Source organism: Thamnophis sirtalis, unplaced genomic scaffold (assembly GCF_051295495.1).
Source record: "Thamnophis sirtalis isolate CommonGarterSnake01/CBP01778 unplaced genomic scaffold, rThaSir2_p1.2 scaffold_7, whole genome shotgun sequence".
Classification (NCBI taxonomy): domain Eukaryota; kingdom Metazoa; phylum Chordata; class Lepidosauria; order Squamata; family Natricidae; genus Thamnophis; species Thamnophis sirtalis.
Window position 1 is genome coordinate 31,028,231 of NW_028261387.1, and position 21,220 is coordinate 31,049,450.

At 36.7% G+C, this 21,220-nt stretch overlaps 2 protein-coding genes and 1 pseudogene across 3 annotated transcripts in view; 1 reads left to right on the forward strand and 2 right to left on the reverse strand.

Moving 5' to 3' along the window:
* Nucleotides 1-11,339, reverse strand: part of TCEANC2 (transcription elongation factor A N-terminal and central domain containing 2) — a 19,793-nt gene extending 8,454 nt beyond the window's left edge. Inside the window, exons 1-3 of the mRNA XM_014055565.2 lie at nucleotides 11,187-11,339; nucleotides 9,059-9,200; nucleotides 2,163-2,356 (exon numbers count right to left, since the gene is read on the reverse strand). Of these exons, the coding sequence (XP_013911040.2) occupies nucleotides 2,163-2,356; nucleotides 9,059-9,200; nucleotides 11,187-11,291 (441 nt within the window). The 5' untranslated portion in view covers nucleotides 11,292-11,339. The remainder of the gene's footprint in view (nucleotides 1-2,162; nucleotides 2,357-9,058; nucleotides 9,201-11,186) is intronic.
* On the reverse strand, nucleotides 2,363-3,834 carry LOC148044587 (uncharacterized; annotated as a pseudogene).
* A 1,306-nt stretch (nucleotides 11,340-12,645) lies between the features above and the next one.
* Nucleotides 12,646-21,220, forward strand: TMEM59 (transmembrane protein 59). 2 transcript variants are annotated; one of them, XM_014055563.2, is made up of 8 exons: nucleotides 12,646-12,881; nucleotides 14,990-15,095; nucleotides 17,009-17,106; nucleotides 17,219-17,371; nucleotides 18,080-18,161; nucleotides 19,577-19,655; nucleotides 20,153-20,261; nucleotides 20,614-21,220. In XM_014055563.2, the coding sequence occupies exons 1-8, from the start codon at nucleotides 12,693-12,695 to the stop codon at nucleotides 20,764-20,766; spliced, it is 969 nt and encodes a 322-aa protein (XP_013911038.2). In that variant the 5' UTR covers nucleotides 12,646-12,692; the 3' UTR covers nucleotides 20,767-21,220. The 2 variants fall into 2 exon arrangements, with proteins under 2 accessions (XP_013911038.2, XP_013911037.2); XM_014055562.2 differs by having other exon boundaries at nucleotides 12,648-12,881; nucleotides 19,574-19,655.

Sequence of the window (21,220 nt, forward strand, 5' to 3'; positions counted from 1 at the left end):
GCAGTTATAATAACCTCTAAGACACAAGCTCTCCTCCCTTATCGGGCACGTGTGTGTGTGTATTTGCACAATGTGCCAATCCTAAACAAATCACATTATGGCTAAGCATGATTTGTAAACTCAGTCCCAAGCCAATAGTTGTGCTGTCTCTTGAAATAAGGCCATGGTGAAATAAAGGATCTTTTCTGCTGTAAAGGACCCAGATTGTTGGGGGCAATATGCTGACTCTCTGTAAACCGCTTAGAGAGGCCTGAAAGGCCTATGAAGCGGTATATAAGTCTACTGCTATTGCTATTACTGCTATTGCTAAAGCTGTTTCTGTTGTAAACCAGAAGTTAATTCTGATATCACTTCAGCAACAGGCCCAAAATGATGTTTATTTCTTGAGGCCTTCCAGCACATGTCTGAAGTAGGTTTTAAAATATATTTTATGCCTTCTTCTGGTTTTAGACTTCTGTCATGCTTTTGTTGTTTCAGTTGATTTCATATTTCAATTTATTGCAGTTCATATTGTTTTTATGATCCTCCTGGGTCACTCTGGGAGTTGTGTGAAGCAAAAGTACAAAACATTTTAAATGAAATTATGATTGCAGCTACTCCAGAGGAAAGTGTATGGAACTGCTTCACTAAAAACAAGTAATAATAAATATTTGGCTGGATGTTACGGGTAGCTACACAGGAATAAGAAAAAAGTATAGAGAATCCATTTCCCTCAACAGTGTACTATAACTGAGTTTTTCTACTCATTTATTTATTTATTTATTTATTAAGAACATTTATACGGCCACCCAGCTCATTTAGGATGACGCTGAGCAGCTTATAGAAGTAAAAGATATAATTATAGTCTCCTCAATGATCCACAAAGTTTCATCCTCCACTACCTGAAATTTATACATACATTTATCTTCATTATTGTTTTCTTTTCTTAAACTCTGCTATCAAGACAAAATGACATGTTATATCATAGTAACAACCAGAAACCAAATTCAATAAATATAGTTTTCTACCACTACCATAGCTAAAGTACCTTGGGGAAGTGGGGGGAGGTCCTATTGGCAAGTTACTTTTCAATAAGTAATTTTTGAATATCAACTTGTGATTTATGTAGAATGCTTATTGCTATTTCATTCCCTCCTTGTCTAAGTGGATGAAGTCAGACTGAATTTTTCAAGATTAGCTGAAACAATCTGAAAACTGATGTCACTTTCTTAAAATGCAATTCAGAAGTGAAGGAACGAAGAAACTGATTGTGGGGTTGTTGTTTTTTAAGAGATAGAGAATTTGTTGAAATATAAGGAAGCCAAAACTAAGCCAGTGTTGGGTTTATCATCTATTCCTTCAAACTGCAAACCAACTTGTTTTCAAGGACATTAATATTTGCATCTGAATGCCTGCCATCTGATTATTTCATTAGAAAATTTACAGTGTATGGCTGCCCGTCTTATATGATTGTAACTCTGGATGATATACAGGAAAATAAATAACCAAATGAAAAACCCAAATAACTGTTCAAACCAACAATATCAACAACAAAAATCAGCATATCAAGAGCGTATAATAGAAGAGATGTAGCTCAGGGTTGAACTGTGAAGTTCTCAGTGCTCTCTGTTTGCTTGTTTGTTTGCTTGTTTGTTTGTTGGTTGGTTGGTTGGTTGGTTGGTTGGCTGGCTGGCTGGCTGGCTGGCTGGCTGGCTGATGATTCATTACCCAATTGTTTGCTTTTGGTATTATTGAAAACTGCCCAGAGTCACTTATAAAGTGAAATGGGTCGTGTAAATAAATTTGGTAAATAAATAAACTAGGTAGCATCATCAATGCAAGAACTCCACAACAACACATAGTCAGGATCCATTAACACACCCTTCTCCTCTCAAAGGATAGGCTTATCTATCACCCTGGCTCAATAAAGGTAATAGGGTTAGAGCTAATTTGCTGGGGCACAGTGGAGATCATTGCAAAGGGTAGATGCCCCATAAGGGTCCTAGGCCCCATTATATGACAGTGCTTTGGGGGATGGGGCCTGGATCATGCCTATCCTTTAGAGTGTGTGAGTTGGGAACAAATAATGTGAGAAAAGCAATCCCACAAATAACTAAATAGTAATATTAGGCTACAAAGAAAAGTTATTTCTTAGAAATTTATCATGAAGACATACACATTACCTCGAGTTCTAGAGCTTCTGCTAGTAGCTTCCGGGCATTCTGCCTCAGGCCCTCTGTTCTGGGATTACTCCTGACTTCAATTAAAGGTCTATTTGAGTGGTTTTTAATAAAACTTCTCCACTCGGTGTACACCTCTTTCGCAAGAGTGGCCACATCCTGGTCTGAGTGTTTCCTCATCTTATTCACTGTATGACCTAGGAGTAAATTAAAGATATAAAGTATATGGTAACATTGAGTAAGAATGTTGGAAAGTGGGGCAAAACTAAAAAAACATCTTTTTTTCTTTTTACAGCTGCCACTGCAATCTAGAAATCCTGCTCAATGAGGAGAAATGTGGCATCTAATCCCAAGCCAAGCCAGAATACTTTATTCATTAAACATGAAACTCAGTCAAGTGAACGTTTAAAGATGTATCACAGATACCATTGACTGGTGCGAATGGTTGGTACGGGTTGCTGCCAGCATCCTAGGTATCAACCAGGTATCTTCTTAAAATATATGATGTTCCTAGTAGTGCAGTGTTTTGCAGTTCCGCTGCTGTTTTTGCAGGAAGCTGCAAATTCTTTATGTGTTTAGTGAAATTCTGGGACATGGTACCAAGTGCCCCGATGACAATGGGTATCACTGTTACATGTTTCATCCATAGCTGTGTAGTTTCGATGGCCAGGTTGTGATATTTTGTGATTTTTTTTTTGTTCTTTTTCTTCACCTCTGGCATCTCCTGGTACAGCAATATCAATAAACTGTATGCTTCGGCCCTCTGCAACCGTGATATCTGGCGTGTTGTGTTCCAAATGACGATCCGTCTATATTTGAAAGTCCCTCAAGATCTTCACTTTCTCATTTTCGGTAACCTTTTCCACTTTGTGCTTCCATGACTTTTTGGATACAGGTAAGTTGTATTTTTTACATAGTGACCAGTGGATTAATTTAGCAACTCAGTTGTGTCTAGCTTTGTACTCAGTTTGTGCAATTTTGCTGCATTCACATATTAAATGTGAAACAGTTTCTATTTTGTTGTTGCAAAGTCGGCAATTTGGATTGTCAGTGGATTTTTGTATCTTCGCTTTCATGGCATTAGTTTGTAGTGCTTCTTCTTGAGCAGCCAGTATTAAACCTTCCGTTTCTTTCTTGATAGTTCCCATCTTAAGCCATGTCCATGTCAAGCTGTCATCACATTTTCCTTCAATGTTTTTCAAGTGCTGTCCATGCAAAGCTTTGGTTTTCCATCGATTTAATCTGTCATCCAAGTGTTTTTCCTTATAGTCTACCTTTGTTTCTGTTGTTTCTATACTGTTCTCCATTTTCACAGCCTGCAGCAATTTTTCTGTACTTTGGTTCACATAATCATTCAAACTTTGTTTTTTTTCTTCTACAGTTTGATGGATTTGCAAAAGCCCTCTGCCCTCTATTTTTCTTGGCAGGTATAACCTGTCAATATCACTTCGTGGATGTAAAGCATGGTACATATTCAAAAGTTGGTGCGTTTTCCAGTCCAGGTTTTCCAGTTCAGCCAAAGTTTAGTTGATGATTCCAGCTGAGTAGCATATCACTGGAACTGCTCATGTATTAATGGCTTTAATTTTTATTATTATTTTCTGTTTCACCCAATTTCTGTCTGTTGCTAAATCTCCAGGTGACAAAGGGTTTCAAATTAACAATAATAAAAATAATAACAACAATAACAACAATAACAATAACAACAATAACAAAAATAACAATAACAACAATAATAACAACAACAATAACAATAATAACAATAAGGTGGGAACATCAGCCTGAAAAAGTCGCCGAAAATCAGATGGTCAAGATCTTGTGGGATTTCCGTATACAAACGGACAAAATACTGGCGCATAATACACCAGACATCACACTGGTTGAGAAAAATAAGGTCACAATCATAGACATCGCAATACCAGGTGATAGCAGGGTCGCCGAGAAGGAACATGAAAAAATAGCAAAATACCAGGACTTAAAAATCGAAATTCAACGACTATGGCACAAACCAGCAGTGGTAATTCCAGTGGTAATTGGCACACTGGGTGCTATTCCAGAAGCACTGGAATTACATTTAAAACAGTTAAAAATTGACAAAATCACCTCCAGTCAAATGCAAAAAGCCGCACTGCTTGGATCTGCACCCATATTACGAAAATACGTTATGACGTCCTAGGCCCCTGGGTGGGGCCCAACTAGTAACCAATGCCAAATCCGGCAAAACAACTGGCCGCTGTGATACAATTGTATAATAATAATAATAACAATAATAACAACAACAATAATAATAATGCCCTCCGGGGAGCTTTACCTTGTCGTGGTGTAGGGGCTTGTGCTCTCTAATGATCCTAAGGGACAGGTACAACCATATCAGACAGGTCTTAGGTGAAGGGCCAGACAAAATTTGCTCCACAACCCATTCAAATATGGTGAATACAAAAAAAAATCTGGACTAGGGAAGAAAACATCTCTATTAAGAAAGCTTAGTATCAGTCTGTCAGCAAAATGTGGATTTCAAAAACGAATGTATCAGATTTGGAAGATGAATCACACGGACTGTGATATCAGTGAACAAAGGCTAATGGACCAACGACGTGTAATTCTAAGTCACAAATTTTTCACTACAGCAGAATTAATAGGAATCGAAGAGAAAGCAACTAATGGTCTGAGTATACCAACAAAGAAGAGTAACATCAAGAATGATTTGCAGACTCAAAAGCAAACTGAGGAAGAAAGGGAGGAAGAGAATGCTGAAATGGATGAAGATAAAGAACAAGGAAGCACTGAAGAACAAACACCAACAGATATTGCTCAATTAGCTGAGAAAATAAACATCAAATGGAAGATGCTGAAAGAACACGTTTGCCAAAGGTGAACCAAGTGAACCAAAAAGAATTGAGAAAGGTACTAAAAAAGGTCAATGAGGCTGTGCAAACCATTCAAACCACTACATTAGGTGAAACAAACCAGTTGATGTATGCAGCAGCTTTCATAATCACCAAAGAATTGGGTTTGAAAATACAAAAGAACCAAACAGGCAAGAAGAGGAAGCCTAAATGGAAAATTCGGTTGGAATTGAATATATAAAAATTTCATGGAGACTTGAGCAACTTGAAGAACCTAAGGCAAGGTCAGCTAAAGAACAAGCAGGTCAAAAGCAGCCTGGAAGCAAGATACAATCTGGAGAATAAAGAGATTGTGATAGTAATTGAAGAGCTGAAGCAGAGGGTTGTTGCTGTTGCTGAAAAGATTAAAAGATATGAAAACCGAGTAACTCAATTTAAGGAAAACTCACAGTTCAGAGCAAATCAGCACCAGTTTTATAAGAGCTTAGAAAGTGGAGATGGAGTAACAACAAATGAAAAGCCTGATAAAGATAAAGCTCTGAAATTCTGGAAGAATTTGTGGGAAAATAACAAGAAACACAACAGAAATGCAAAATGGATCAAACAGATTGAGAATTCTATTAAAGTGCAAAAAATAGAAGATGTGAAAATAACAAAAGAAATGGTGCAAAGACAGTCAAGAAAAGTGAAGAACTGGAGTGTACCTGGACCAGATGAGTTATATGGATTCTGGTTAAAGGCACTTACAAGTGTGCACAAAAGATTGGCAGCCCAAATGAACCAGATCTTAAAAACACCTGAAAATGATGAATGGATGACAACTGGAAGGACATTTTTGATCCAAAAAGATAAAGAAAAAGAAAGGATTCTGGAAACTATAGGCCAATCACCTGTTTGCCAACAACATACAAACTCCTTACTGGTATCATTGCAAACCAAATTTATGGATACTTGGAAAGAAATAACTTGCTTCCTGTAGAACAGAAAGGATGCTACAAAAATTCAAGAGGAACAAAGGACCAACTGCTGATTGACAAACTAATCCTAAAGAATTCAAAAAGATGAACCAACCTGTTCATGGCTTGGATAGACTATAAGAAAGCATTTGATTCAGTTCCCCATAGCTAGATCAAGAAATTCCTGAAAATCTTTGGCATCAGCAGCAACATACAAAAATTCATGGAAACTTCAATGAACCTCTGGAAAATGAAACTTATAGCTAATGAAGAAGTACTGGGTGAAGTTGAAATTAAATGAGGCATTTTCCCTTTCACCCCTACTTTTTATACTCTCAATGCTACCACTGACAATCATTTTGAAGAAGATGAACTATGGATACGAACTTGCAAAGAAAGGACTGAAAATTTCGCACTTGGTACATGGATGATTTGAAGCTGTTTGGTAAAACGAAAGCTGAACTGAATTTATTAATTGAAAGCACAAAAGAATTTAGCCAAGACATTGGTATGCAGTTTGGAATTGACAAATGTGCAACAATGGCAACCAAAGCAGGCAACGTCATAGAAGATGATGGAATAGAACTTGAGAATGAAAAAATGATAGCAATAGCAATAGCAGTTAGACTTATATACCGCTTCATAGGGCTTTCAGCCCTCTCTAAGCGGTTTACAGAGTCAGCATATTGCCCCCAACAACAATCCGGGTCCTCATTTTACCCAACACGGAAGGATGGAAGGCTGAGTCAACCTTGAGCCGGTGAGATTTGAACCACCGAACTGCCGAACTAGCAGTCAGCTGAAATAGCCTGCAGTGCTGCATTTAACCACTGCGCCACCTCGGCTCTATAAAGGCAGTAAAACCAGAAGAAGGCTACAAGTACTTGGGGATTTTAGAGGCCTCTGACTTAATGCATAATAAAGTCAAGGAATTAACTTCAGCCAAGTACATTTGATGAATTCGCAAGATATTAAAGTCCAAATGAGTGGAGGAAAAATCATAAAAGCCATAAATACGTGGGCTATACCTGTGATTTGATACTCTGCAGGAATAACTGACTGGACCCAGATGGAGTTGGACAATTTGGACAGAAAAACAAGGAAGCTTATGACAATGAATCATGCTTTGCACTCTAGAAGTGATGTTGACCGATTATATCTACCAAAAGCAGAGGGTGGTCGAGGACTCCTACAAGTAAAACAGACTGTGGAAGAAGAAAAACACAGCTTGAATGATTACATCCAGAAACGTGAAGAACCAATGATTAAGGAAGTAAATAAAGGAGGCCTTTTAAAGACAACTAAGTCAAAAGCTGAATATAAGAAAGAAGTAATTGAGACGCGAGCTGAAAATTGGAAAAACAAAGCTATGCATAGCCAATACTTGAAAAGTATTGAAGGCAAAGCTGACCAAAAGCTAACTTGGAACTGGTTAAGATCAGGAGCACTGAAAAAAGAAACAGAAGGCTTTATTTTGACAGCTCAAGAACAAGCCTTAGCTACAAACTGCATGAAGGCAAAAATTCAACCTGTTACCACCAACAGCAAATGTCGCCTCTGTAATGAGAAAGATGAGACAGTCGACCACTTGATCAGTGGGTGCAGCAAAATTTCACAAACTGACTACCTCCAACGCCATAACGCGTTGCTAAGATCATTCACTGGAAATTGTGCCAAAAGTTTGGATTTGAGTACAGCAAAAACCACTGGGAACATCAGGTTCAGAAGGTTCTAGAGAATGAGAAAGTCAAAATCTTGTGGGACTTCAGAATTCAGACTGACAGGCACTTGGCCCACAACACACCTGACATAACAATAGTTGAAAAGAAAAAAGTATGGTTCATTGACATTGCAATACCTGGAGATGCAGGAATTGAAGATAAACAGCAAAAAAAAAAATCACAAAGTACCGGGACTTGCAAATTGAAGTTGAGCAATTGTAATTGGAGCCCTTGGTGCAATATCTAAAGTGCTACCTTGCTATTTGGAAATTTTAAATTTATCAGACTTGAACATTCTGATCCTACAAAAAACCACCCTACTTGGAACAGCTTATATCCTCCGATGTTACCTTAACAGTTCCTAGGTCCTTGGTTAGGACTCGAGCTGTTGAGCTGCCAACGAGCCCCAAAGGCTGTGAATCTCACCAAAGATTAACCACATAATAATAACAATAAGACAGAAATTGGGTGAAACCAACAAAAAAAAATTCAAATGCATCATGTAGTTTTCCTAGAAATTGTCTACTTCGTGACATCTAAAATAAATTGAAAGCTATTTTGGGAATGTATCTCAGGAGGAACAATTAAAATAAACTACATGAGCACAGAAGGGGAAAAACTTTTTAATTTTTTTTTTTTAATTTTAAAATTTTTTTAAAAAAATTAAGGCATTTTTCTGAATGCTTGGTGGCTTCCTCTCTCTCTCTCTCTCTCTCTATTTATAGGTACAGCTTGATTGACAGAGGGAAAATTGTGTCATTTGTATTAATTAAATCAGTATGACTACTCCCCATGTATATTTGTTCCCCTTTGAACATTTCAAACTACATGTTAGGTGCAACTTCTCCAAGGACTCTGAGAGCTGCATCTTAAGTTAGTGGCTCTGATATGTGTACAGATAGTGCTTGATTTATAACAATTCATTTAGTGACCGTTCAAAGTTACAACAGCACTGAAAAACATGACTTATAACTGTCTTTCACACTTACAACCACTGCAGCATCCCCATGGTCAGGTGATCAAAATTCAGATGCCTGGCAACTGACTCATATTTATGATGGCTGCAGTGTCCCCGGGTCATGTGATCCCCTTTTGCAACCTTCAGACAAGCAAAGTCAATGGGGAGGCCAGATTCACTTAACAACTGTGTCACTAACTTAAAACAACTGTCATGATTAACCATTGTGGCAAGAAGGTTTGTAAAAATGGGGCAAAATTCAATTAACAAATGTCACTTAGTAACTTAAATTTTAGATTAAATTATAGTTGTAAGACAAGGACTACCTTTTAGCATTTTATAATTGAACTACCTCAATTTACTCCCAGAAGCCATGATTCCGGCCTCTCCTGATAGAATATAAAAAGCAAATTGTTACCTATTTTCGTTGAAAGCAAAATTTCCTTGGAGGGTATTTTCTTCTTTAACTCCATCAAGGCCTCAATTAGGTTCTCCTTAGGTTGAATTGAAAGCTCCAGTATGGATTTCCATCTTTTTATATCTTCTACAACTACCACTCTCTAGGAAAGAAACACATCATTAGGAGCTAGAATGAGACACACATATTTACTGCAAACTCATTTTCTGTGCTTTGTGTCAGCAAACAGTGCCGTTATTGCCCTCTAAATTATTGATGATGATGGACAGTCAAATTCAGAAAATTGGATAATCCACACAGATGAAAGTACTTGTTTCACTGCAAGTCCCTGATGTAAAGTGAGTGAAATCTAGAAAGCAAAATCAAGTCATTAGGCTGCCATCTTCAATTCATTTATTATTCTGAAGAGAGTGCGTAGAGCAAAGAGTCCAAATAAAAATATGAGAACGCCACATAATGTTGTCAACTACACGATTCTTCACTATTACCGAAACTAAACATGCACTTGCTTCCTTTTGCTCTCTTACCCCAAACACATATTAACACACCCACCCACCCACCTGGCTATACTGCTGTATCTGTTTCGCATCGTTCTTATTCTTCTGATTTATTCCTCTACAAAATAAAGTTTTCCATTGCTTTCTTCCTATGAGCCAAGGTGGCGCAGTGGTTAAATGCAGCACTGCAGGCTACTGCTAGATCAGCAGGTCAGCGGTTCAAATCTCACCGGCTCAGGGTTGACTCAGCCTTCCATCCTTCCGAGGTGGGTAAAATGAGGACCCAGATTGTTGGGGGCTGTAAACCGCTTAGAGAGGCCTGAAAGGCCTATGAAGCGGTATATAAGTCTACTGCTATTGCTATTGCTTATGAAATTATATTATTTTCTCTTCCTAAAGATTTTTCTTTTCTTCTGGTTAATTTTTAAACTCTTCTCACTTCATTTAACTGTTGAAGAATAAACAAGTCACATAAATAATTAAAAGATTTATCTTGAAGCAGCCCTGGATGCGATATGATGAGGAAAACTTACCAAAAAAAGAAAACTGAGCAAAAGACAAAACAAGTAGAATAAATTAGGATGCTTAAAATTTCCTTTTTTTAGTAAGCATTACTCTTAAAATCAAAGAGAAAAAAATTAAAAGATCCATTTTTTCCAGATTATTGCTTTGTCTTTTGAGAGAAACTGCTACAATTGGTAAATTGTAAATACAGTATTTATATAATTAAAAATGCTATCCCATTAATGTGAAATTACAACTTTTTCAAAATGTTCATTTATTTTTAAATTAGTTTGAATTAGTTTCATTTTGATCTTATAGCTCAATTTTTCAAATGAATAATTTTATTTTATTGGGTATTTTTGGCTAGTTATTAAAATCAGTTTTAAGGGAGGCAAACAATAAATGTGCTGAGTTGTTATCCAAGGTAAGGATCACAGGAGAAGCTGTCTCATTTGATTTCCTTGCATCCATTCTGAAGAGTATAAGCTACATTTGATGTTATTACTACATTTGATATTATAATAGTTCTCAATATGTTTTTGCAGCTTCACTGAACTTCCATTTTGGCCAAACCTCCTCCAGAATGTTGTTTAATCCATTTAAAGCACAGGTGTCAAACTCACTGTCACGTTTCCATCACGTAATGTTTCACATCATTTTTCCCATTCATGGAGCTAGGGTAGATGTGGCCTATACGGGAGATATCTAGCCAGTTTAACACCTCTGATTTAAAGTATAAATATTTCTTAAAACTTTAATAAAATTCATTCATTATTCTTTGAACAGTTACTTCAGCTGATAAAAATAAAATAAAACGTTATTTTTGAGATGTTTCATTTGGATCATGTTCATGTACTGAAATTGCAAGATTCCAGAAAAGTTAACAGTCAAGCTTGTGATATTTTTGTTAATGATATTTCTTTGCATGAAAAAATAGGCTTTTCTTGTAATACCCCCCCAGCACTGATTGCCCTATTGGATTTAAATACATATTTTGGGAAACAGTTCTAGCTTTACAATTTAACCCCTCAGAAATATTGTCATGTTGTTTGAAATCAAAGAAAGAAATTTAAATTATTACAATGCAATTACCGGTAGTATATTTGGGAAACTATCCGAAAACTTACCTTTAGAGATTCTATTGTAGCTTGTTTATAAACTTTTTCCCCAGGATCGTTCTTTGTTGATTCTCCTTTAATTCTGGGTGTTCTTATAACAAATTTATCCATCATCTAATAATCAATAAACAGGAACAAATAATTGTTTATAACAAGACGGTAGTTCTGTATGAAAGGAGGGAAGGAAGGAAGATGTACTCGCTTGGTCTTCAAAAATGAACTGAGGTTAATAGTGACCTTGCAGTTTAAAGACCTGTACAAGACCTGTAAATAATGTAAAAGTTGAAAAGGCATCTGTGCTCAAAAATAATATATAATTAATAATATAATATAAACATGAGGCTTAAAATGTGTTGCTGTGAGCATGAACTGGATACCATTAAACCATGTTCAAGCCAGATCGGGAACCAAGCTGAACCTGTTGAATTTCTGTCATTGTTGAGAAGCACAGTTCTTGGCACTTTTCATTTGAGAGTTTTTTAAAAAAATAATACATTAATTTGGTAAAAGATAAAATAATAGAAGATGAGCTGCATCTCACCTGGGAAAATACATTATTTGTCCAGGATGTCTGATAATTGCCGGAACTGCATCTCCTTCCGCTTCTCGCACCCCCTCCTGGAACTACATTTCCCAACAACGCTTCACTTTCAACCTACTTTCCGGCCCTTCCAGATTGATCATAGAGATAAAAATAATTAGAGTAACCACATCATTCACAGAGTCATACCTGCCTAGTGGTGTTTTTGTTATTGGAAAAACCTTGCGCCTGAGGGGAGGGAGGGGAAGTCTAAGAGTTTAACATAATTGTGATTGGACAGAGAATTAACTTACAAACGAAGGTGTTTATGCTGTTACATGGTTGTCTGGCGCTACCTGTAAACGTTTCTCTCTGCCATCCAATTGATCAGCGTTTCTCAACCTTGACAACTTTTTTTAAAGATTTCAAATCTCAGAATCTTCCCCCATTCTTTTTATGTTGCCTGGGGATTCTGGGAGTCGTAGTCTTTTTGAGAGTCAAAGTCACTCTTTTTATTCTTAATGAATGTATTTTATTCTCCTTATATACACTGAGAGCAGAGGCACAAAGACAAATTCCTTGTGTGTCCAATCACAGTTGGCCAATAAAGAATTCTATTCTATTCTATTCTTAAAAGTTGCCAAAACCGATTAACTTTGCAGTAAGGGAAGATGCCCCTGACGATGCATATTGATAAAATAGGTGGAATAAAACTGGGTTGCGAGAAAACTTTTCTCTTTCTTTGTGTGCTTCCTCCCCGCCCCCGTTATTCCTGTTTAAATGTAGAGCTAGAATGAGAGTAGTCTGTTCTGAGGTCAACTTTTTTTTCGGGAGAAAAAAAATTGTGATAGAGAAACCCGGAAGTCAACATAACGGTGTTAGACATTAGTAGCTCTCTGAAGCTCTTGCGTGCAGTCGGAAGCGAGAAGCTCTAGGTGGGAGTAACAAAAACAAACAGTCGAGGGAAGCTGGGGGGAGGGGCGGTTGGCAACAAGATGGCGGCGGCGCGACGGAGCCGTTTAGGGTCTCTCCTGCTGCTGGTGGTTCTCGGCTCTGAGGCGGCTTGGGCTGACCTGGAGCCCGCTCCGAATACCCTTTCGGAGGCTTTTGAGCCGGCCTTGGGAAACACACTTCTGTGTCAACGGACGTGCCAGAGCACTTACCCGCTGCACACCTACCCCAAGGTGAGAAATGGGGAAAGCGGCGGGGGCGGCTTCGCCTCTAAATCAGCCGCTGGGCAAATGGTTTGCGGGGGTCCTCCTCCTTCTCCTCTCGGGGGCCTGGTTAATCGGGGGGAGGGTGCCGGGAGGAGGAATCGAGAGGGGAAGTCCCACTGTTTCCCCGTGTATGTGTTTGTGTGTGCGTGCGTACACCTACACACCTACATGCGCGACATTAAAAATTACGGGGCGGCGGGAGGGATTTAGAAATGGGAAAGGACGCCATTCAGACAATATGTGGAACTGCTTGCCTCCAGAAGTTGTGAATGCCCCAACACTGGAAATCTTTAAGAAGATGTTGGATAGCCATCTGTCTGAAACGGTATAGGGTTTCCTACCTAGGCAGGGGGTTGAACTAGAAGACCTCAAATAGCAGTTAGACTTATATACCGCTTCATAGGGCTTTCAGCCCTCTCTAAGCGGTTTACAGAGTCAGCATATTGCCTCCAACAACAATCTGGGTCCTCATTTTACCCACCTCGGAAGGATGGAAGGCTGAGTCAATCCTGAACCGGTGAGATTTGAACCGCCGAACTAGCAGTCAGCTGAAGTGGCTGCAGTACTGCACCCTAACCACTGCGCCACCTCGGCTCCCTCCAAGGTCCCTTCCAACTCTGCTATTGTATTACAATATGCTGTAATATTGTTAATGAAAGCAGGTTGGGTTATTCAAGTAGTCCTTTACAACAGTTCCTTTATTGACCATTCAAAGTCACAGCAGCACTGGAAAAAAGTGACTTAATGACCATTTTTTCACATTTACGGCCATTGCAGCATCCTCATGGTCAGGGGTTCAAAATTCAAATGCTGGGCAACTGGGTTCACATTCATTTACGATGGTAGCGGTGTGCGGGGGTCATGTGATCTGCTTTTGGCGTCTTCCTGACAAAGTCGTTGGGGAATCCAGATTCACTTTAACGAATGTGTTACTAACTTAACGAATGCGGCAATTCACTTAACAACTGCAGCAAGGAAGGTCATACGATGGGGCAAACTCGCTTAACAAATGTTTCACTTAACAGCATAATATCCGCTATTAAGTGAGATGTTTGTTAAGTGAGTTTTGTCCCATTTTACGACCTTGCCACGGTTAAGTGAATCACTGCAGGGGATCAGTTAGTAACATGGTTGTTAAGTGAAACTGGTCCCCCCCCCCATTGGTTTTGCTTGTCAAAAGGTTGCAAAAGTGGAATCACATGACCTTGGGAGACAGCTACAGGCATAACTATGAACCAGTTGCCAAGTATCTGAATTTTGATCACATGATCACGGGGCTGCTACAAAGGGCGTAAGGGTGAAAAGTGCTGCTTTTCAGTGCTGCTGTAACTGAATGGTCACTAAATGAACTGTTATAAATTGAGGACTACCTGTAGAGCTTTCTAATCCCAGCTCAGGTAATTGTCAGCTCAGGTGAGATGTAGGAGCTGCTATACATCTGGAGTGTGCCATATTCTGAAAGATTGGGTTATACATGAAATCCATTTTTCTCCTTTAATTTTTTAAAGGAACAGACAACATTAAACTGAACTTCTTCTTGTAAGAAAGGAAAAGGAAGGAGTAAATTTCTACCTCTGTATTGTGCCTTTCTTGGCCAATAGATGGGGCCCAACTAATCTACACAGAATGAAACTCCAGTTTCTAGTTTATATTAATTCATTAAGCTATGAATAAGGTTTTCTGCTTCCTCCCTAATCTATGATGGTAAGGATCATATTGAGTGATATTAGCATATTCATGGCATATTTATTTCTAGCAGTTTTATTTGTATGTTAAGTAATGATGGGAATAAAATTGGAACACAGTTGTCACCTTTTTAATATCTTAATATTTATACATTTTGTATGTAAATTTTTTTATTATAAACCATTGTATTAAACCATGGCATTCATCAATTGTTATATCTAACTTATCAAAAGTTGGCCTTTCTGTTGAAAATGACATAGTGAAACAATACATTGAAATACAATAGAAGCTTGTCCAGGATGTACTTTATATTTTGTTATGTACCGTACTCAGAACTTTTACAATAAGGTTATCAAAATAATTATGGTGACTTTCTTGACATTTATCAGGAAGAAGAGCTCTATGCATGTCAAAGAGGTTGCAGATTATTTTCAATTTGTCAGTTTGTGGATGATGGAATTGATTTGAATCGGACCAAAATGGAATGTGATTCTGGTAATATAAAGTAGTGGCTTTTTCAAATTATAATAATCCCCCACCCCACCTCACTGTTTAGAGGAGTGTAGAAACATTTTGGTAACCTGGTAAATTGCAAGTAGAATGTCATAATGACATAGGGTGTTGCCTAATCACAAAGGTCACATAAAGCCTTCATGCAAATGAAATATAAGACAGAATGTGAATTTGAGGCCCAAGGGCCAAAGAAAAGATTAACTCCTAAATCACCGCAAACTATTATTTCACAAAAGAAAAAGTGATAGGAATTAGAATATCCACCTCAATTTCAAATATTAAGGATTAGAAATTGTGAGGATTTTGAGATACACTCCTGGGATTGATTAAATATTGGTAATATTTGGCTTTATTAGTAATCCTGCACATTTGGAATATTGAAGTTATGGTGGAATAATGAGTAATTCTTAAAATATTAAATATTAGTAATTTAGTAGGGGATAACAAATACATGGTGCAAAGAAATGTTATCTATGTTTAAATGAATTAATGGGAAAAATGATAAGGAATTATAAAAAGAGAATAGTATTGTTGAAGTTGGAAGATTAGGATTACACATACTTATTTCTATTATTATCGTTAGTGTTTTAAACAGATTTGACCCAGTCAATACACTGTCCACAAAAAAGGTATGGTGTGAAAGGAAAACTGCAAATAAAACATGTTTTAAAAAATAAGAATATCCACCGCAGTTAACATACTGTAGTTATCCCATTTTCAAACAAACAGACAATACATACTCTAGGCAAAACAGCTCCCATAATAACTGATGCACAGCTCTATCTACCAAGCCCTTCCCAGTTTACCAATTAGTGGTTAGAGACACTAACAGCCTTCTGTTTCAAAACTCCCTTTACCCCATTCTACTTTCTGAAAAATTTCAAGATTTACACATACTCTAGAAAAAAGGAATATAATGCTAAAGCCATTTATTTTTATTTATTACTCTTATAGAGATAAAAGTTATTTCAAAGGCTAGATGTTGCTTATTGCCTTTTCATGAAAAACAAATCTAATTGTTGATTTGGTTTGACAGTGATGTCTAACCTTTTCAGCACTGAATGCCAAAAGCACACACGCACACCCATAATGCAATGTGAGTACACCCACGCCCCCCCCCCCCCCCGTGTACACCATGCCCTCCATGCGTGCGTGGCAGAGACTCGAAAACCAGTTGGCCAGTGGGAGGTGTATGCCCATGCATGGTGGAGCTTAGCTGGGACAACGGCTTGCATGCCCACAGAGAAGGCTCTGCATGCCACCTGTGTCACACATACCATAGGTTCACCATCATGGGCTTATGACATAAGCCCAGTGAAGTTTTGCTTGCTTTCTGTTTTGATAACACTGTTCTGAAATCTTGTGCATTACAATATGGCACTTTATTCAACGGTAAATCCTACTGACTCGACTAGTATTCCCCTCCAAGTCAGTATGCATAGGAATAGACGCTTAATAAATGTGTTTGATACACATTTATGGGAAGACTATTTTCCCTTGTAATTTATTTACATGGTTTTTCTGATTACATGCTTGCCTGTTTCCTCCTATAATCGTGATGTATAGTAAGTTACATCTCAAGAGATTCTAAAAAATAAAAGGATCTGCCTTCTACAAACTAAGGATCTCCAGAAAGCTATACCAGATTATTTCTTCTTCTCTCTTTTTAATATTCTGTCATTTAGTTATCTTGGATTTTGTTTACAGATTTTGAATGTTAAATTAGTTTGATCTCAATTTGCATTTTTAAAAATATTGGCATGTTCTATTAGTATGGGTTTCAAGAAGAAGAGTACAAAATAATAGTATTAAATAGTGATTTTACGTTCATCTGTGCTTCATCACTGCTATGGAATGTGCAGTCCTTAAAACAGAGAATTGATGTTATTTTGCAGCATGTACAGAGGCATATACCTCCCAGTCTGATGAGCAATATGCTTGTCATCTTGGATGCCAGAATCAGTTACCATATGCTGAACTGAGACGCGAACAAGTAAGTAATCTTAACTGTTAAAGCAGAAGCAGTTGAAGTTCACTGCTTGTACTCCTATTCTGCAGCTGATTTACATGCATTTTTTTTAAAAAAATCAATTTTTTATTTGTAGCTCATGTCCTTAATGCCAAAAATTCATCGACTCTTCCCACTTACCCTTGTAAGATCCTTTTGGAGTGATATGATGGAAACTGCCCACAGCTTCATTACCTCTACCTGGACTTTCTATCTTCAAGCTGATGATGGCAAAATACTGATATTTCAGGTAATTGCTAACTTGTGTGACTAGAATGTAATCAGGTTTGTACAAAGGTGCTTCTAATTCAGTTGTAAATTAAACACTTGCCTGTTTTTTATAGGGTTTTAGTCTTAAGTTAATTAGGTTTGTACTTTAAAATGCTTACAAACTAATGTATCTTGAGGAAGATAAGTAGCCCAGAAACACAAAAAATAAATATTTGTTTGTGTGTTTCTTTAAATAAATACAAGTAGATCTCAACTTCAGACTACAATTGACCCCCAAATTTCTGTTATTAAGGGAGACTTTGTTAACTGAGCTTTGCCCCATTTTACAACCTTTCTTGCCATGGTTGTTATGTGAATCAATTGCAGTTATTAGGTTAGTCATATGTAAAGTTTTCCCATTGACTTTGCTTGTCAGAAGGTCGAAAAAGGGATCACGTGACCCCAGGACACTGCAACTATCATAAATATGAGTCAGTTACCAAGCATTTGAAGTTTAATCATGTGGCCAGGGGGATGCTATAACAATCATACATATGAAAAAGTCATGTCACTTTTTTCAGTTCTGTTGGAACTTTGAACAATCAATAAATGAACTGTTGTAAGTGGAGGACTACCTGTAAATAAATAAAAAGTGTGACTGCCTAAACTAAAATTATTAACTCCTGTGTATGATGATTTTAGCTTTGTACACATCTTTTACACTAATTTGAAGATTTTATTATTTCAGTCCAAACCAGATGTTCAGTATGTACAAAGTTCTGATCAGGAAAACCAAGATTTGAAAGAATCATCTCTAGCCAAGACATCTTGTAAGTTACCCCAAAAAAGTTGGGGACTATAACAGAAGTAATTGAGGATTATAAAAATATGTTTCTATGCATTTATGAAAATTGAATATTTTTTAAAATTAACAATTAAGATTTCTTATCACCTTTTAATTTGTTTTCTGTACTGATGATAAGAAAATATAGAATTGAACATCAGATAAATTCAGTATAATAACTAGAAACTCCATTATTTATACAAAAGTGAAAACTCACTATATCTGTGGCATGAATGAGTTCTGCCCTGCCAGAATTCTGCTGGTAATATACAGAGGCATTCATGCAAGTCTGTACTTCCTCAAGAATAATTCTTTAATTATAGACATATTGGTTAAGCATGTAGATGCCTTCCTAAATGTCAGGAGTAAGACTTCAGAACAATTTTTCATTTATATTACCGCAGCTGAGGCAATTTTTTAAATGAACAATAGTTGCCTTGGTGGCTGAACTCCAGCAAAACATAGCATGCTTATAAAAATGTAAATATGCACGTCTTTTTAGATGCTGTTTTCTTCCAGGATTTTCTTCTAGCGAAAGACAAACCAACTTTTTAGTTTTATCCTATTCAAGAAAAATCTTATAATGTTTAGCACTGTAATTTTTCTGGAAGAAATAAAGCTGGAAGATTAGTAACAGTAATATTTACAACTTGAAAAACATGCATAGTCAGATAACTAAGTGTGCATATACACTTGTCATATTTTTCATTTTTTTAAAAGCACAAAGATGCAAAATGTATGGGGGCAAAGCTACAATTTTAAAAAAACCAAAAGCACAATTTTATAACTTAGGGGCTGGATCCTGTTTTGAAATAGGCTATTCCATTTTTTCTTACCTGAAGTGAACTTCATTGATTCTAATTATGTGAGATACAATGGTAATTCTCATTTTCCTGTAACAATCCATTTATTTCAAGTGCTTCTGCTTTCCAATATCGTAGTATGTATGGGTGTGTCACTGTGTAAGCCATGTCAATCAGACTAATGTTCCACAACTTATTTGCTTATGCAGCCTGTAACTATTTTGCTGGTTTTGAAAATTGATAAGATCATATCTAAAATATCTACAATACATTATAAAAATTACCATATGAATCACTGAGAAAAAAAATAGTCATAGCAAATAATACTTTTAACTAATTATATTCAGTCGTGCCAATATATTGATGGATTTGTTCAATCTGCAAATGCAAATCTGCAAATATATCTATGAAAATATTTCAAATAGGGTAATCATACAAGTTTTCTTTGATATTAGATACCCTCTGCTTTTTGTTAAACTTTGCTTAACTTATTCCAGAATAATTTAACACATAGACTGAAAGGTACAAACGTTTGCTAGATATCTATGATTTCATGATTAAAAGCTCAACAAAGTTTTACTATGATTTTTTTCAGTAGACTTACAGTTGGGAGGTCCACATGCACGTAAAGGATCTTTTGATGATGAAACTGAGAGTTTCTTCAAATGTATTTCACTGTATGTATTTTTGGTATATGGAGTAATAGAATAGCAGTATCTTTAGTTGCTTACATTGAAGTTGACTAATTGACACAGTTGTGTTTTGACTTCAGTTTGAAAACTGTTTGCCTGAAATGGTATAGGGATTGCTGCTTGAGCAGGTCGTTAAATCTAGAAGACCTCCAAGATCGCTTCCTATTCTTTTATTCTTTGGAGTTGGGTGGGTTGAAAAATAGATATGTCAAACCTCTTCTACTTCCCTTTTTCTAAATGAACAGTTATGCCAATTAGTATTTGACTTTTATGTTGGCTGTCTGTAATCATTCATTACCTAAAACAGAGGCTATTTGAAAATCCTAAATTCTCAAATATAGTAATCTTCTGAAACTACATTCAAGTTGTTGGGTTTAATTGTGTAGGAGCAAATTGGTTTTCAGACGGGGAATTAATATATGGAAAATATTTTCAATAAACCTCCATTTGTTTTAGGAATATTCTGTTTTCTTGCCTTCTAGAAATTCTGGTTGGATATTAACAACCACTCTTCTCCTGTCTATACTTGTGTTGCTGTGGATTTGTTGCGCAACTGTTACTACTGCTGTTGAACAGTATGTTTCATCTGAGGTAAATTATCACTTTATGTTATGCTATGGCTTTTATTCAGGTTCTTTTGGATGGAAATATGTGATCAAATAAACCTCTTGTTCGGGTTTGTAAATAACCCAAAATTGTTCATAAGTAAAATAAGCATGCAATTTTAATATCTATTTATCTGTAAGAAATATTAGGAAAGGGGCTTCATCAAGTTCCCCTTGGAATCCACTGGTGAAAACACTGTGATCTCTCGGATGCTTGTATGGCCATCTCAGGGTCCTCCATATATCCTAGCATACATGTATCTCCAAGAATAATAGTTCTGCTGTGAAAGCTACAATTAAATGGCCCATTTTAATCCCGCTTTGGTTTTTTTTTCTAGAAGCTGAGTATTTATGGAGACTTGGAATATATGAATGAACAAAAATTGAATCAATATCCAACCTCTGCTCTCGTGATAGTAAAATGTAAAGCTGATGAACAAGAAGTGGGACCTCTGCCTACAAAAGTTAACTTAACTCAATCAGCAATATAAAATGGAAAAAAAAAACCAGATTTATTAATCTAATTCTTTGACTTCTGTTAATTCTGGTAGCTTTTTAAAATTGAAAAGGCTTTGGAGTAAGTTAGCTAATATTTAGATTCAAACAAAATTTCAGAATCAAAGAAGGAATGGATATCCATCTCTTTCAGCAGTCAAGCAAATCACATGGGTACAAGGAGTTTGCAGTGTATTTACACTTGTCTATGTTTTCTTGGATTACTAAAAGTCCTAAGTATTTGTCTATGCATTGACATTTGTATATTATGAACATATGTCAGAAAATATATTTGGAATCTGTTTCAAAAAGTAATAACTTTTTGGTAGTCAAAGGCACTTTAAGTTATCTTAGCTGTGGATAAATTAAATGATTGTAGCAGAGCTTGCAAACTCTTTACCATTTCAAACATCTTTTCCACAACTAAAAATAAAATTTTGTTTAACCTTA

Excerpts from the sequence above, each read along its gene's own strand:
- TMEM59 (XM_014055562.2), top strand. The coding sequence starts at position 12,693 with ATGGCGGCGGCGCGACGGAGCCGTTTAGGGTCTCTCCTGCTGCTGGTG. Across the intron at positions 15,096-17,008 it reads CAAAATGGAATGTGATTCTG|CATGTACAGAGGCATATACC; the intron begins GTAATATAAAGT and ends GTTATTTTGCAG. Across the intron at positions 18,162-19,573 it reads ATCTCTAGCCAAGACATCTT|TAGACTTACAGTTGGGAGGT; the intron begins GTAAGTTACCCC and ends GATTTTTTTCAG.